Here is a 14,652-nt window from a genome sequence, read left to right as displayed (position 1 = left end):
CCATTCACTCTGATGAATATTTCCGTTGATGAATAAGTCCCTAACACGTTGTCCCGAAGCTCAACTTGCCTGGCAGCATCAACCCCCTGCTCCCCTTGCTGCACATGGCACTGTGACAGCCCAGTTCCTGCCAGTGTTCTATTACCCAGCCATCTGTTGGATGGCACTTAGAAGAACTCCCCGAAACCATCCAATAGAAAACTTTTCCATCTCCACGCTCACTTGCTTCCTTCTACGTGCTTATCTGTGCAGAACCATGTCAAATGCGCCTCTAATTATGACACCGACGCTGATTTGTGTGTTATTATATCACACGCAGGCTGCCCTGTGGATTAGCCTAAATCGCTGCTGCACTGGTAGAAGCTAATTGAGATGCGCAGCGGAGTGTAGTTCTCAAAGTGGGGTCCGGGGACCCCCAGGGGTCCTTGAGGGAGTTCCAGGGGGTCCCCAGCGATAGTTTGTAACCAAATGGACCCTTATGGGTCTGTAACTCTGAGTGTACACCTGTCAGAGTTAAATTAACATTGATTTTACAATATAAATTGGGGTCTCAGAGATAGAAAGACCATTAAATGGGGGTCCGTTGCCTAATTCATGTAAAACTAGGGGTCCTTGACATTAAACGGGTTGAGAATCACTGCTAGAGCCGTAAACATCTTCTCTTTTGGGGGTCCCTGGCACATCTCTTCAAATGGTCGTCCGCAGGCTAATTAGTGTCAATTTGGGGGTCCTTGACATGAACAAGTTTGGGAACCACTGCAGTATTTGATAACAATCTGTTGTCCCACAGGTGAGCCCACAGAAACGGACTACACAGCAGTGGGCTGTGCCATCACAACCATCTCATCGAACCTCACAGAGATGTCCAAGGGCGTGAAGCTGCTGGCAGCACTCATGGACGACGAGGTGGGCAGCGGGCACAAGCTGATGGGCGCTGCCAGAACGCTGGCGGGGGCCGTGTCAGAACTGCTCCGATCGGTGGAGCCTGCAGCTGCGGAGGTGAGCTGACACAGTCATGGTTTCCATTCTCATTTCCATCCCGATAGTCACAAATTCCTGCATAACCTTGCAATGCAGATATCTACCTTGCAAGGTAAGGCAAGACTTGCATTATCTCTGCTGTCGGGAAGAAACCACCAACTCCAAAATGTTAATTTTTCAAATGAAAAATATACATTTTCAGGAAATATTATATTTTGAAAACAAAGCTGGTGTTGTGACTTTATATATTGTCAACTACTTCCATGAGAGGGGAAGAGGTGGTGGAGTTAGTTCCTATAGCAGACAGTTTGAGGGTCCAATGAAGTGAATTTAAATTTGTTTTTATATTTAACAATATATTTAATTGAAACGGTTTTTTTACTACTTTTCATTGGTTAAATGGTTTTTAACCAACACACAGACGTAAAGGGTGTTCAATAGCACTGATTTAGGCTATGCAAAAACATCGAAAACCTCAAAAATGGAGTTAGGTGGTTTCCTCCCGACAATGATTTTTGGAATGCCCTAATGAATATGCATCGCAGTAGCAGTTACTGCTATGATGATTTTTTTGAACAACGGCCCCTGAGTCACCTATTATGCTTTGACTTATTTTCTGTCTATGTTTACAATGTCTGATGTCCTTGTAAAATTATACATGAATGGTAGTCTGCACTGAATTCTAGGTTACCAACAAAGGGTTAACTTCAAAACAAGCTTTGTTAACTCATGGTCTTATGGTTTTTAGGCAGGGGTCAGGAGCAAATGCAACTTGTTTCAGACAGCTGAGGGGCTGAACAAGCCTGGGATAATATACAATAGCTGGAATTGATTATTCTAAAGACAGATGAAGAACAGCCACTCTTGATAGTGTGCAGTCTACTGCACAGTAATCATCCTAGTCTGTTGGAGAGATTGTAGGGGCTTCCCTACAATCTCTTCAGCAGGCTGTGTGTGAAAGAGCAAGCCCGTCGGTCCACCGCATGTTGTTGAATGAGACTGTGGTGATGTCATCCCTCCAGCCCAGGCAGACGGTGCTGACGGCGGCAGGAAGCATCGGCCAGGCCAGCGGGGAGCTGCTCCGTCACATGGGGGAAGGCGAGACTGACGAGAGGTTCCAGGTTGGACACCACCCACACACGGTTCCTATGACATCCACCTCCAAACAGGAAGATACATACATACAATCACTATGCACGCGTGCATACACACACACACGCACACGCACGCACGCACGCACGCACGCGCGCGCGCGCACGCACACGCACACACACACTTGTGTAACCAGGGCAGGCTTTATTATCAAAACAATATGTGTGAAGTCCATAATGCTTTGTCAGGGAGAAAAACCTCAAACAATTGAATTGGCCAGCTAGCAACAATGTCTCTCACCCTATACAGAATGACACTTGACACTTTTTTTAAATAAAATCTAACATACAGCATAGTAATTAATTAATTCAACAGTCGTCATAATATACTGTAGCTCTTAACCCATTTTGGGCGGGAACCCCTTTTGGTGTTTTAAAGCATTATGTTATACTTTAGCTTTTGAAAAATAGCAGATCTACAAGCTCATAGCGTGCCACCAAAGTGGTGTAGGTCTGCTATTTTTTTTAAATCGTGAAAATGTGCCTCAAATCTTTGAATATATATTATTACAGAGTGAACATTTTAGCTCAAAACTTTGCTTCTGGGGAGGTCCCTGGAACAACATATTTTCAGATGGGGGGTCAGAGGCATATTACATATAATTTACGGGGTCCTTGACATGAAATATTGAGCACCACCGATACAGAAACATAAGGTTTTTCAGATTTATTTTATTTTATTTCGACGTCAGGCCTAAATGGGTTCATTTGATTTGCTTTCTAAAAGGCAATGTATGTGATACAGTAGATCCTTGTCCTACAGTATGTGTGACCTTGAGATGCCAACACTCTGCCGCAGACAAATCAATATGGCATGTAAAGCTAGTGTGAGCACATACAGTACATACCCCCACCATCTATTGTTATCTACAGTATCTCACACTCCTCTTCATGTATTGTTCATGTAAATCTACACCTTGCTTGCATAGTTGGTTTTGCAAATCCATATTTCAATGGTGTGTTTTTGTATTATTACTTTCTTTGGCAAATGAATGTCCTACTTTGTTCGACAAGAGTGTTATGCTTAAAGTAGCGAAAATAGACGATCTGCAAGCTGAGCTATCATTTTGAAAGCACAGACTTTTTACAGGCCATTCTTTGTTGTCAGGCACATCAGTGCACAGCTGTTCATGGTGTTTCAATGAAGGCATCTCAATGAATGTGTTTCAGGACATCCTAATGAATCTGGCCAAAGCGGTGGCCAACGCAGCTGCCATGCTAGTCCTGAAGGCCAAGAACGTGGCCCAGGTGGCCGAGGACACGGTGCTTCAGAACCGCGTGATTGCAGCTGCCACTCAGTGTGCCCTGTCCACCTCACAGCTGGTGGCCTGCACCAAGGTACACATCCTCCTAACCTTGTTCCACTCGGCAGCCATGTTCTACATCAGTGGTTTATAACCTTTTTCGTATCAAGGTCCATGATTTATTCAGCCTTTGAGCCACAGGCCACCATTTGATGACATTTAGCCTCAAAAGAATATTTTGTTATCGTTGGATAAGATTTTGTCCACAATTCCATGCTGTATTGATGTTGGTACCATTAGGAGAGATAACAGGCCAACCTTGATCCAAATAACAATTCTTCTACATTCTCTAATTGTGTAGACTTGTGTAGAGTTAAAGATAAGCGTCCATTAGGTTACCAACTCTCCATCATTTACCTGGGGACCACCTTGAACCCCCTCAAAGACTACCAGTGGTCCCGGACCACTGGTTGTGAAACCCTGTTCTAGCCTGGGGCTCTGAATGACATAGCTAGATCACCAGCAGCGACGGCTCCAGAAAATTGTGACTGGTGGGAATATGGGGGACTGGCTATTCAGGGGGGGGGGGGGGGGGGCTAATGAATTTTGGTTTACATAGAAGTTTGTTGGGAGGGGGGCCTTAGGGGCTCTGGGACGACTCCCCCCAGTGCCGTGCCTGATGACTAGGATTCTACTGGTATACAGGAGCAGCTGCAGATTTTGTCATTTGTCATACTTTCTCCAGGTAGACGGTATTTTGTTTCAGCCATTTGAAAACTTGTGATATGCGACATTCTGCATAATGAGTACTTTTACTTTTGGTACTTTAAGTACTTTTTTAACTCCAGAGTCCAGAAGTTTACTTGTAACAGAGTATTGTCTACATCGCAGTATTGATACTTTTACTTGTTAAAGGTATATTCAGTGATTTCACTCAAAAAACCTTAGGTTTCGTTTTTGGCTGTGGGACTGATTTCGTCCAATCAGGATAGAGTCAAAAACGAAACCTAAGGTTTTTTGACCCCCAGGGTTAACTGGGGACAGGGAGGAACTCCTTATATGGCCAGCACACTCTATAGTAGGGAGGATTATCACAACAAAACAAAAAAATAAGTGATATTTGAATTAAGTGAAATCACTGAATATACCTTTAAGTAAGAAATGTGAGTACTTTTTCCACCACCACCACTGCTAGGTGGTGAGCCCCACCATCAGCTCCCCGGTGTGCCAGGAGCAGCTGGTAGAGGCGGGGAAGCTGGTGGACCGCTCGGTGGAGACGTGCGTCAAGGCGTGCCGCCTGGCCACCGACGACACTGACCTGCTGAAGCAGGTGGGCACGGCGGCCGGTGTGGTGAGCCAGGCTCTCAGCGACCTGCTGCAGCACGTCCGCCACTACGCCAGCTGCGGGGAGCCCATCGGACGCTACGACCAGGCCACCGACACCATCATGAACGTCACCGAGAACATCTTCACCTCCATGGGGGATGCTGGTGAGTTCGTTGCCTATGTCCAGCTTTGAGAGTTTGTGTAAACACAAACATTGAATGCCAATGGCCCGGTTTCCCAAAGGACACATGGTGTAAGAGGTATGCTGTAGCACATGCTCAGATGCCCTCTAGGCCGCACACAGAAGCCTGTGAACATAGACATTCCGTGCATAGATGTGCCACGCAATGGTAGGCCTCAGGCCTCAGGTCTACCATTCTGAAATTTAATTTAATAATATTTGGACTGCTGGACAGCTGACAGTAAGCTGTCTTTACTCTTAAAAATAATAAAAATAATATATATATATATATATATATATATATATATATAATATAATATATATATTATATTTATATTTAAATATAATATATATATTATATTCATGTGTATATATATATATATATTTTTTTTAAGAGTAAAGAGAGCCTACTGTTTGCTGTCCAGCAGTCCAAATATTATTAAATACATTTTCAGAATGGTAGACCTGAGGCCTGAGGCCTACCATTGCGTGGCACATCTAATCTATGCACGGAATGTCTATGTTCACAGGCTTCTGTGTGCGGCCTAGAGGGCATCTGAGCGCTACACCATACCTCTTACACCATGTGTCCTTTGGGAAACCGGGCCATTGACAATGAATGGCCAGTTTTGAGTGTTTGTGTAAACACAAACATTAATGACAAAAGTGAGGACGCAAATTGTGATTGGCCGGAATGAGATGATGTATGATGATATATGATGTTAAAAGCACCCCTCACTTCACACGGGTGTGATTTCTTTGTGGTGGGGGTTATTTTTTGTAACCGGACTTTGCCAGATGGGGGCGGTATTGGGTAACCATGTTCCCCAACACAGCAACCATCTGGGACCTCTCAGGGAGTTCTCCTGCTCTCCGTGGTCTAACCAATCAGTGTGAGCTAAAGGCGGGATATGTGCGAAACCGGATGTGAAGCTATATAGACACGTCAATATGATTGGTTGTGTTTGCACGCCCACACGGTGATAGACAGACGGTCCCATCCAATCATCTACCAAGTATCTTGAAAAAAAGGAACAGCCCCGTCATCGAATTTGCTTCCGAGATCCCAGATCCCAATAAGCTGTGAAACAAATTTGTGTAGCAAGCTTCTTGGATCTGGCAGCGTCAGGTTATATTTTTTGAGGGCCCCCTCCTATACCCAGCTTTGTGTGTACCCCATAGCGATGATTTGATTGGCTGAGCAATGTGTGTACTCCATAGGGATGATTTGATTGGTTGAGCTATATGTGTACCCCAAAGCGATAGCCAGCTTTCTGTGTCTATTTGTACCACGGAATTGAGAATAAAAAGTGAGGACAGAAAAGTGAGAACGGCAATTGTGATTGGCCGCAATGTGATGATGTGTGATGATGTATGATGATAAGAGCGCCCCTCACTTCACACGAGTGTGATTTTTTTTAAACGTCGCTCAGCATTTGTGTAACTAATGAACACATCTGTGGCTATATAGGTTGCGTTGCGTTGATTGACACTGCGAGCACTTTCGATTAAAGCCTTGTGATTGCGGTTTTGCTTTGGTGTTCCATCAATGTGAGTTACAGCCCTGGTCGCTCGCTATTAGGGACTTTAAGCAACGACTGTTTTCAGGACGGCTCCGCTAGGCGGAAGTACGGCAGCTGTGACGCAATCGCCGTAGCTGTCAAAATCGTTAAGCAAACAGCTGTCGGCGACGGCGACATTGGTTAACACCCCGTCACGCGTCAGCTAACTTGCCGATATTGCTTAATTCTTACATGCGCTGGACATGATCAGCAGTGGAAAGATGAAGGTGCTGGAGCAATATGTGATATTCTAAAACTGTTTTAATAAACATGGTTAATATCTATGACATATGGTATTAGTGTTATCTTTTCATTAAGAGCATGCCAACACATTATCAATCTGTGTAAATGTACTGTATGATAGCTATAATTTCAATAAACATGGTTATGACATGGCGTAGTAGACACTACGTGTAAGTGTAGGTTCTGCCGTAGTAGAAAGGGCTGCGACGGAGAGCAGGTTTATGTATCAAGCACTGATCCATTTCCGGTTGCCGGAGCCGACTGCCGTAGCCGTCGTTGCTTAAAGTCGCTATTATCTGAGGACTGCAGAGTCAAAAGGAGTAATAGCTCAAGTCTTTTGGGGGTTTCCAGCCTCTGTTTCACCATACTGAATCCCCCCCTCACCCCTCTCCCCCCTCCAGGCTTTCGATGGACTCCTGATGTATTTTGACTGAGAGGGACTCGAGAGTGGTTTCCCTTTTGGGAAGATTTTCAAAGCTTGGGGTATTTGTTATGGTTCGGGACATGAGGCTAAAGAATTTCCCAAGAGCCAGACAGTCCTCAAGGGCTTGTAGAAAACATGTCATCCTAAACCACTAGAGAGCTCCTAGTCTGGTCTCAATCAGCCTCACGGAGGCTTTGAAACTTAAAAGGAAACACATGACCTAGGCATTTTTTGGGGGAGGCCAAGATAAATTTCTTACGTAAACCATCAAAGAACAAACACCAGAATGAAGTCCATTCACAGTCCATTCCAAGGATATTGAGTATTACAGTATATTCCACCCAGGGCAGTGGGATAGGGGACTGTGAAGAAAGATGAGATTTCTTTCATAAATTGTTGTGGCTCAGGTTTTGTAGGTGTTGTTTGTTGAAATACATATTTTTATTGGCCAACTGTGGGAAGGCACATTACCTGCCACATGTACCATGTATTTCTGAAATCTTAATTTACAAAGGAAAACATCCTCAGTGTTAATTCATCCATTTGTAACTCATTCATTTGTAACTCATCCATTTGTAAACTAATGGACCTGCAGTTAACACATAGCATTGGCTATTAAAAAATAATAGATATACAAGCTCACTTCGTGCTGTGCTGCGAGCTTGTAAATGTTTTGTAATTTTTTGAACATTATTATTTTTTAATCCTGAATGTGAAAATGTTGTTTTAAAGGCATTTAGTAGAATCAGTCTCAGGTCTTACTGATTAAATTTACTTGATTTGGGTGTGTATGGGGAAGATGATGAGTACAGGCGTAAGTAAGGGCACTTGGAGATGAGTACAGCCATAAGTAAGGGCACTTGGAGATGGCTGAGGTATCTGTCTAGACTCTAGTCTAGCAGCACTACAGTAGCAAAGAAATATCCCAGTGATGCATAGGTTATGGTTTTCAGATAGGGTTAGTGGTGAATTCATTTGGGGGTTCTTGACATGAAAATACACCTCAGATAAGAGAGAGAACTGCTCTTATGTCATACTCAAGCGGTGGGAGACTCCACCCTCCTGAGTATGACATAAGATGAAAATGGCCAACCGCAGTAGAACACTGAAGCTGCCGTTGCCTGCTGGACAAATCTGCTTCTACCGCTTGAAACCCTAGTGTGCCTGCTCGGTGCTCACGTCTTCCACATTTTGAGCAAGGAAGGAAAATGCGGAAGTAGAGTGTTTTCCGGGTGCTTTATGCGCTAGTGAGCAACTTTCATTGAAATTAATAGGTGGGGGCGGGGCTGTCTGCCGACTCTGCCCTCTAGATATACCTGTATATATCAGTGTCCTGTCTTGCTGCTGTTTGCCCAGTAGGAGGTATAAATGGGCTTAAGTCTAAACTCTGCTGGTGTGTGTGTGTGTGTGTGTGTGTGTGTGTGTGTGTGTGTGTGTGTGTGTGTGTGTGTGTGTGTGTGTGTGTGTGTGTGTGTGTGTGTGTGTGTGTGTGTGTGTGTGTGTGTGTGTGTGTGTGTGTGTGTGTGTGTGTGTGTGTGTGTGTGTGTGTGTGTGTGTGTGTGTGTGTGTGCGTGCGTGCGTGCGTGAACAGGGGAGATGGTGCGTCAGGCACGGGTACTGGCCCAGGCCACCTCTGACTTGGTGAACGCTATGAGATCAGATGCCGAGGCTGAGGTGGATGTTGACGGCTCTAAGAAGCTGTTGGCCGCTGCCAAACTGCTGGCCGATGCAACAGCCAGGATGGTGGAGGCTGCTAAGGTACATTTATGATATGTTTGCAAATTATGAAATCAGTCCTCCATGTGTCCTGTCTGTTAAAAACCCACATCCAGTTTTTGTGGTGATTTTCATGGAGCTGACCTATTCTGACATTCCATATCTTTTTTCTTTTTCAATAATATTTGTATTGATTTTTACATTTTATGACAATGACAAAGACAAGACAGGAAAAAACAAACAAAAACAGACAGCTCAGCTCAGACACGTTGTGGAACAAAGGACACAGTCATACACATACAGTATGACATTCCATATCTTGATCTGACCTCATCACACCCTGTACACTCAAGATACGCTCCATATATGGCCAGTGCACGCGACCTCGCCCGTCGCTTCTGACCCCTCTAACTGGTCTAACTGGTTTGATAGTTTACAGTAAGTTTACAGTAAGGTGACAGGAAATGGGAGGAGAGAGATGGAGAGTGACACACAGCAAAGATCATCGGGATCGGGAGTCGAATAGGATTAGCAGCCTAGAGTGCCTGGACCGCTAGGCTGGCCCGGGCCGACACTCCTACTTTTAATTACAAAGCTACCAACAATCAATGTATGAAGCTTATCAGAGACAGGCCATGAGTCATATAGATTGGGATATGCACACTGCAACAACAAGATTCTTCACCAATTTGGAACGACAGCTTGTCCCTCAGAGGCCGGTTGGGTATTGAATGATGGGTCCTGTGTGAACCGCATTGTCTGGTCCTCAATTCACTTCAGACGGAATTGCACAATTTGTTCTATTCGCATCATGGCCCGAAGAAACATTTCCCAATTTGTCTTTCCATTGATCCATGCCACAAGAACATTTTTGGAGTGCTGAAATTAACCCCAACTGATGGAAACCCGATTTCGGGCATTAATGTATACAGTAGTCAATGGGGGTGTTCCATATTCGCGATAACGTGGCACAGTTTAATAAGCCTCTGGCACTGCCGACAAGTATAATTGACTGGGATATGATAAATGTGAAATATCAGGCAAGTGAAACGCTGCTTATGGCTTGTTAGATGCCTTTGATCTGCGACACATTTAATCAGCACATTTCGGTTGACGGTTTCCTTGGCAACTATCATAGGGCAGACACATCTAAATGCATCTTTGCATTTGAATAATCAACACTGTTCAAACTGAGGTTTCCTTCCACCTCTGATATGGCACTGTGTGTGTGTGTGTGTGTGTGTGTGTGTGTGTGTGTGTGTGTGTGTGTGTGTGTGTGTGTGTGTGTGTGTGTGTGTGTGTGTGTGTGTGTGTGTGTGTGTGTGTGTGTGTGTGTGTGTGTGTGTGTGTGTGTGTATGCCTGGATTATAATTAGTTGCACTTTACGGATGGTAACGTGTTCTACAGAGGACTCAAACTTTCGTTGAAATCAAATCAACTGTGTTCACATGTATAGCTTCTGACTGGTTACCAGAGTGATTTTTTTGTGGCTTTCGCCTTTATTTTCTTTTTTATAGAGGGATAGGTATACAGTAGGCTGACAGGAAATGGGGAGAGAGAGATGGGGGTGACACGCAGTAAAGGCCGTCGGGATTGGGAGTCGAACCCGCAGCACACTGCCAGACTGGGTTACCAGCCAAGGTGCCCAGACGGCTACACCAGCCGCCCGGGATTATGTTTTTTGTATTGGAGATTATGTAATGGGTATTGTAATTTAGCTGTAAATATTATTAGAATGCATAATTTTTTTGTATTTGATTGGGTGTTTTTTAAACTATAGTGTCACTGTATTATTTTTTTTGAAAAGTGGTGAAAATTAGCACATGTGCTGACACACTATAAACAATACATATACAATTTGTACAACTGTGCAATGAGCAATGTAATTGTTATGTCCATATCAAATAAATAAACATAAACGCCGGTGTCTCACGCTGTGAAAATAGCCGATCTTCAAGCTCGCAATTCTTCCCAGTTTGATGAGCTGTGAGCTTGTAGATTGGCTATTTTCTATATCTGTGCAATCAAGTAAATAACATTTAGAGCAATATATCCGGATAGAATGGATATCTACACAATATCCAGAACATTAGCTGTCTAGTACATAATAATAATAAGGGTAATAATAATATTATTAATATTATTATATGTAATAATAATAATAATTGCATGTGTCCTGTTCTTCCAGATATTTGTTAACGATACTGTTCTAATGCGACGCTGCCGGCATTATCTAAGTGGAATGATATACCCGGTAATACTTTGTTTGTGGTGATGTCATGATGACTTGGTCTCGGTGCGTGTCCTCAGGGAGCAGCAGCCTACCCAGAGAACGAGGACCAGCAGCAGAGGCTGAGGGAGGCAGCGGAGGGTCTGCGTGTGGCTACCAACGCTGCAGCCCAGAACGCCATCAAGAAGAAACTGGTCAACAGGCTGGAGGTGGGCTGCAAATTGGGGGTGCAACAGTTGACCGCCTGTTCTACAAATGCCTTCTAAATCGGTTGTTCTCAAACTTTTTTATCTCCAAAATGTTCCAAAAATAGCTCACAGAGTGCTAGAAAACCTTCTGCCTCTCCCTTGTGTCCAAATGTGATTATTTCAGACAGAAAACATATTGAGTAATGTCCGGTAATACTGGTACAACTTTTTGTTAATTATAGTTGGAGCAAATATTTGTCCATCACAATACAAACTTTCAATGTACCATGTAAAAAAAAGCATTATTCATTTGCCACTTTGTTCAGAAAATACATTTTTGACATATTCGTTGAAGATGACCTCTGCTTTTATACTGTATCTAATTTGTTATTAATCAAAACAATGTTTAATCCTCCTACCGGAGGCATATACTTACATAAGCATGGAGGTACTAAGACTGCATACTTACAGTGAGCACAAACATATTGCTGGTGCTCATCAGTCCAGACTGCAGACACTTCGGTGAAATATAATACAGCTTTCATTTGTAAGAATTAGCCATCGTTAGCATATTCGTTAGCAATTTGTCTTTGCTGTAGCAGTAGGCTACGGAACCCATTAGTGAATGAGTTAATTTAAGTGTAAAAGGTCTGCATTAGCCCCTGGTATCATTCTGACCCTCATGATTTAGCCCCCCACAGCTCTGCTCCACAACTCCTCGTATTCAATCTGCTAAGCACGTAGACTGCACATAACCCAAAGCCAAGACCTGGCTCGCTATCAGACATATGTGCAGAGTAGACGTTCATCTCCATCTGCTCTGTTAAGCCTAATGGTTATAGCCAAGGTGCTATTGGATTGCACCCATTGAGGAGACACAGGAGATACCAGGGTGGAAGTGGAATAGTGAATTGCACACCGTGATGATGACATTTATTGCAGACAAACGCATGTCCTCTAAGAACCCATGAATCTCTTCTTGTAGTACAGAGGTTTCCTTTCCTGTCAGGCCTTATGTGGGTCTAGACAGCGCTCTTTTGTTTTGGAATACACAGAATATGTACTCTGTGTGTAGTTCCGCAAGAGATAGGAATGCCCTCTCCGTCACTCATCTAACTTCCAAGTGCGCTCTGCAATCTTTTTTATTTTCCTCAGGACAAAGATATCATTGTTGTTCAGACTCCCCCACCCATTGATGATTTCTCTACACACCAAACAAGGAATGTCATCTCCTACTATTTTCCATCTTGCCAGACACTTCAAAGCTCTCTTGAATTGATATCAAATGAGGAGGTTTTTTTTCGTATTTTCTTCTTCTTTAAACCCTTGCATCCCTATTTTGGGTATGTTATTATCATTGTAAGACCCACATATTCCAGACCCACAGGAACGCGCCCAGGGTGCCGGCTCGGTTCTGGCGAGCCGCCCTGTGTCTGAAACGGTCGAGAAATGACAGAGTTACCGTATGGGGGTCCCCGGAACATCCAGACCCCCAGGAACGCGCCCAGGGGGCCAGGCCCGTTCCGAAACAACAAATTGTTCAGAAATGACAAAGTTACCGTGTGGGGGTCCCCAGGGGGTCACTGTACTGTACTGTACTGTACTGTACTGTACTGTACTGTACTGTACTGTACTGTACTGTACTGTACTGTACTGTACTGTACTGTACTGTACTGTACTGTACTGTACTGTACTGTACTGTACTGATACACCTGAAACCATCATATATACTGTGTGTGTGTGTGTGTGTGTGTGTGTGTGTGTGTGTGTGTGTGTGTGTGTGTGTGTGTGTGTGTGTGTTAGGCTGCACAACAGTGACAACCAAATGCTATTTTCGTGCTCAGACACAGCCAGCCAGGCAACCAGGCACACACAAAGCTACTTAATGAAGTGGTTGTACTACTTAAAAACGCCATTTTTGCTATAGGGCCCGCATCCTTGTTGTGGGGAAAGTAGGTCAGTAGGACCCTAGGAGAGACATAGATCAATCACTCTGCTAGAGTGACATCACATGCTTGTAAACCGTGACTTTTCCATGCTATTACACTACTTTAATGGTGCAGATTTGCTCGGTTCATACTTGTGCCATAACAGAAGGACTTTAGAAGGAAGGATTTTATTGTCTGGTCTTTCTATCAAACAATCTTTCATTGCTAAATTTAGACGCTGGTGTCGGGTATATACAAATCACATACTGTACTGATTGATATGTAATACTGAAAAAGAAAAAATCTCTTCTATTGCAATTCAAGGCTTTAATGGGACTGTTATGGGACTGGGACTGGGTCTATTAATAGACTGAAACGTTGAGATTTCCCATTAAAGTCTTGAATTGCATCTGAAGACAGTATGCAGGAGTTTTTTCTTTTTCAGTGTGTTGTACCCTCGTTTGGTCTTCCCCCATGCACCTATTGCCTTTGTAGGTGTGCAAGAGACTTTCTTTTTATTGATATCTAATACTGCCTGAAGCTCATACACACAATAAATGTCTCCCCCGGACAAGCGGGATTGCCTCAGAGCAGTAGATTCTGGTTCAAATCCCGGGTAGGACATAAAAGTGACTGTTTGTAGCTTTAACAAACAACTGCCTGACTTAGCTTGATTAGAAGAGCTCTGACTGAGTGCAGAACACAGCATTTAGTACAAGTAGAACAAGAGCCTGGTCTCTGCTATCACTCCCTGTCCTAATTTATACCTAATGATTTCTATGGAACTCTTCTCAACAGATCGCTGCTAAGCAGGCAGCCGCTGCTGCAACTCAGACAATCGCAGCTGCTCAGAACGCTGCTGCCTCCAACAAAAACACTCCATCCCACCAACAGCTAGTGCACAGCTGCAAGGTACGACATCAGAATTGTGTGCCAGTGTATTGTAATTGCTTGTTTTTGTCTGTGTATCTGTGTGCCTATCAACATAATAATACAAATAATGATACTGATAAACTTGATCTATAGCATCTGTGTTTTGCATTAAAAAAGAAAACGGCTAATATTCCTAAGTAAAGCACATAATAAATCAATAAGACAGGTAAATGGAAAACAATATGCCTTGAAATGGTGAGAAATAGTGCTACAGAAAGGCTCTTGTGCTGCACCGAAGGTTATGTCTTATTTCTTCAGGTAATGTATGTTCGTAACCAGGTTAGAATACATGCAGGCCAACCTGGGTGCATGTGTTTGGTGAACTTTGGTCTGATGTACGTAACAGTCCGACACGCATTAGTCCGACACCCTACCCCTAACCCTAACCGCACGCAGAAGCCATGGGTGAGTTTTAACCGGCCACACATGTGTCTTAACCGGCCACACATGTCGGTAGCCACGAGTGATTCTTAAACGGCCACGCATGTGTCTTAACCGGCCACGCATGTCGGGAGCCACGGGTGATTCTTAACCGGCCACGCATG

General features: G+C 43.8%; 1 protein-coding gene across 2 annotated transcripts in view; it reads left to right on the top strand.

Moving 5' to 3' along the window:
* Nucleotides 1–14,652, top strand: part of tln2b (talin 2b) — a 132,332-nt gene that overhangs the window by 69,508 nt on the left and 48,172 nt on the right. For both annotated transcript variants that reach the window (XM_083763645.1, XM_083763646.1), the window contains exons 16-22: nucleotides 791–999; nucleotides 2,004–2,102; nucleotides 3,303–3,470; nucleotides 4,572–4,866; nucleotides 8,704–8,870; nucleotides 11,139–11,267; nucleotides 13,973–14,086. In XM_083763645.1, the coding sequence (XP_083619771.1) occupies nucleotides 791–999; nucleotides 2,004–2,102; nucleotides 3,303–3,470; nucleotides 4,572–4,866; nucleotides 8,704–8,870; nucleotides 11,139–11,267; nucleotides 13,973–14,086 (1,181 nt within the window). The remainder of the gene's footprint in view (nucleotides 1–790; nucleotides 1,000–2,003; nucleotides 2,103–3,302; nucleotides 3,471–4,571; nucleotides 4,867–8,703; nucleotides 8,871–11,138; nucleotides 11,268–13,972; nucleotides 14,087–14,652) is intronic.

This window comes from Protomyctophum parallelum (genome assembly GCF_964188405.1).
Source record: "Protomyctophum parallelum genome assembly, chromosome: 4".
NCBI classification, from domain to species: domain Eukaryota; kingdom Metazoa; phylum Chordata; class Actinopteri; order Myctophiformes; family Myctophidae; genus Protomyctophum; species Protomyctophum parallelum.
The sequence above is the reverse complement of the archived record's forward strand: the minus strand, read 5'-3'. Positions and strand labels throughout refer to the sequence as shown.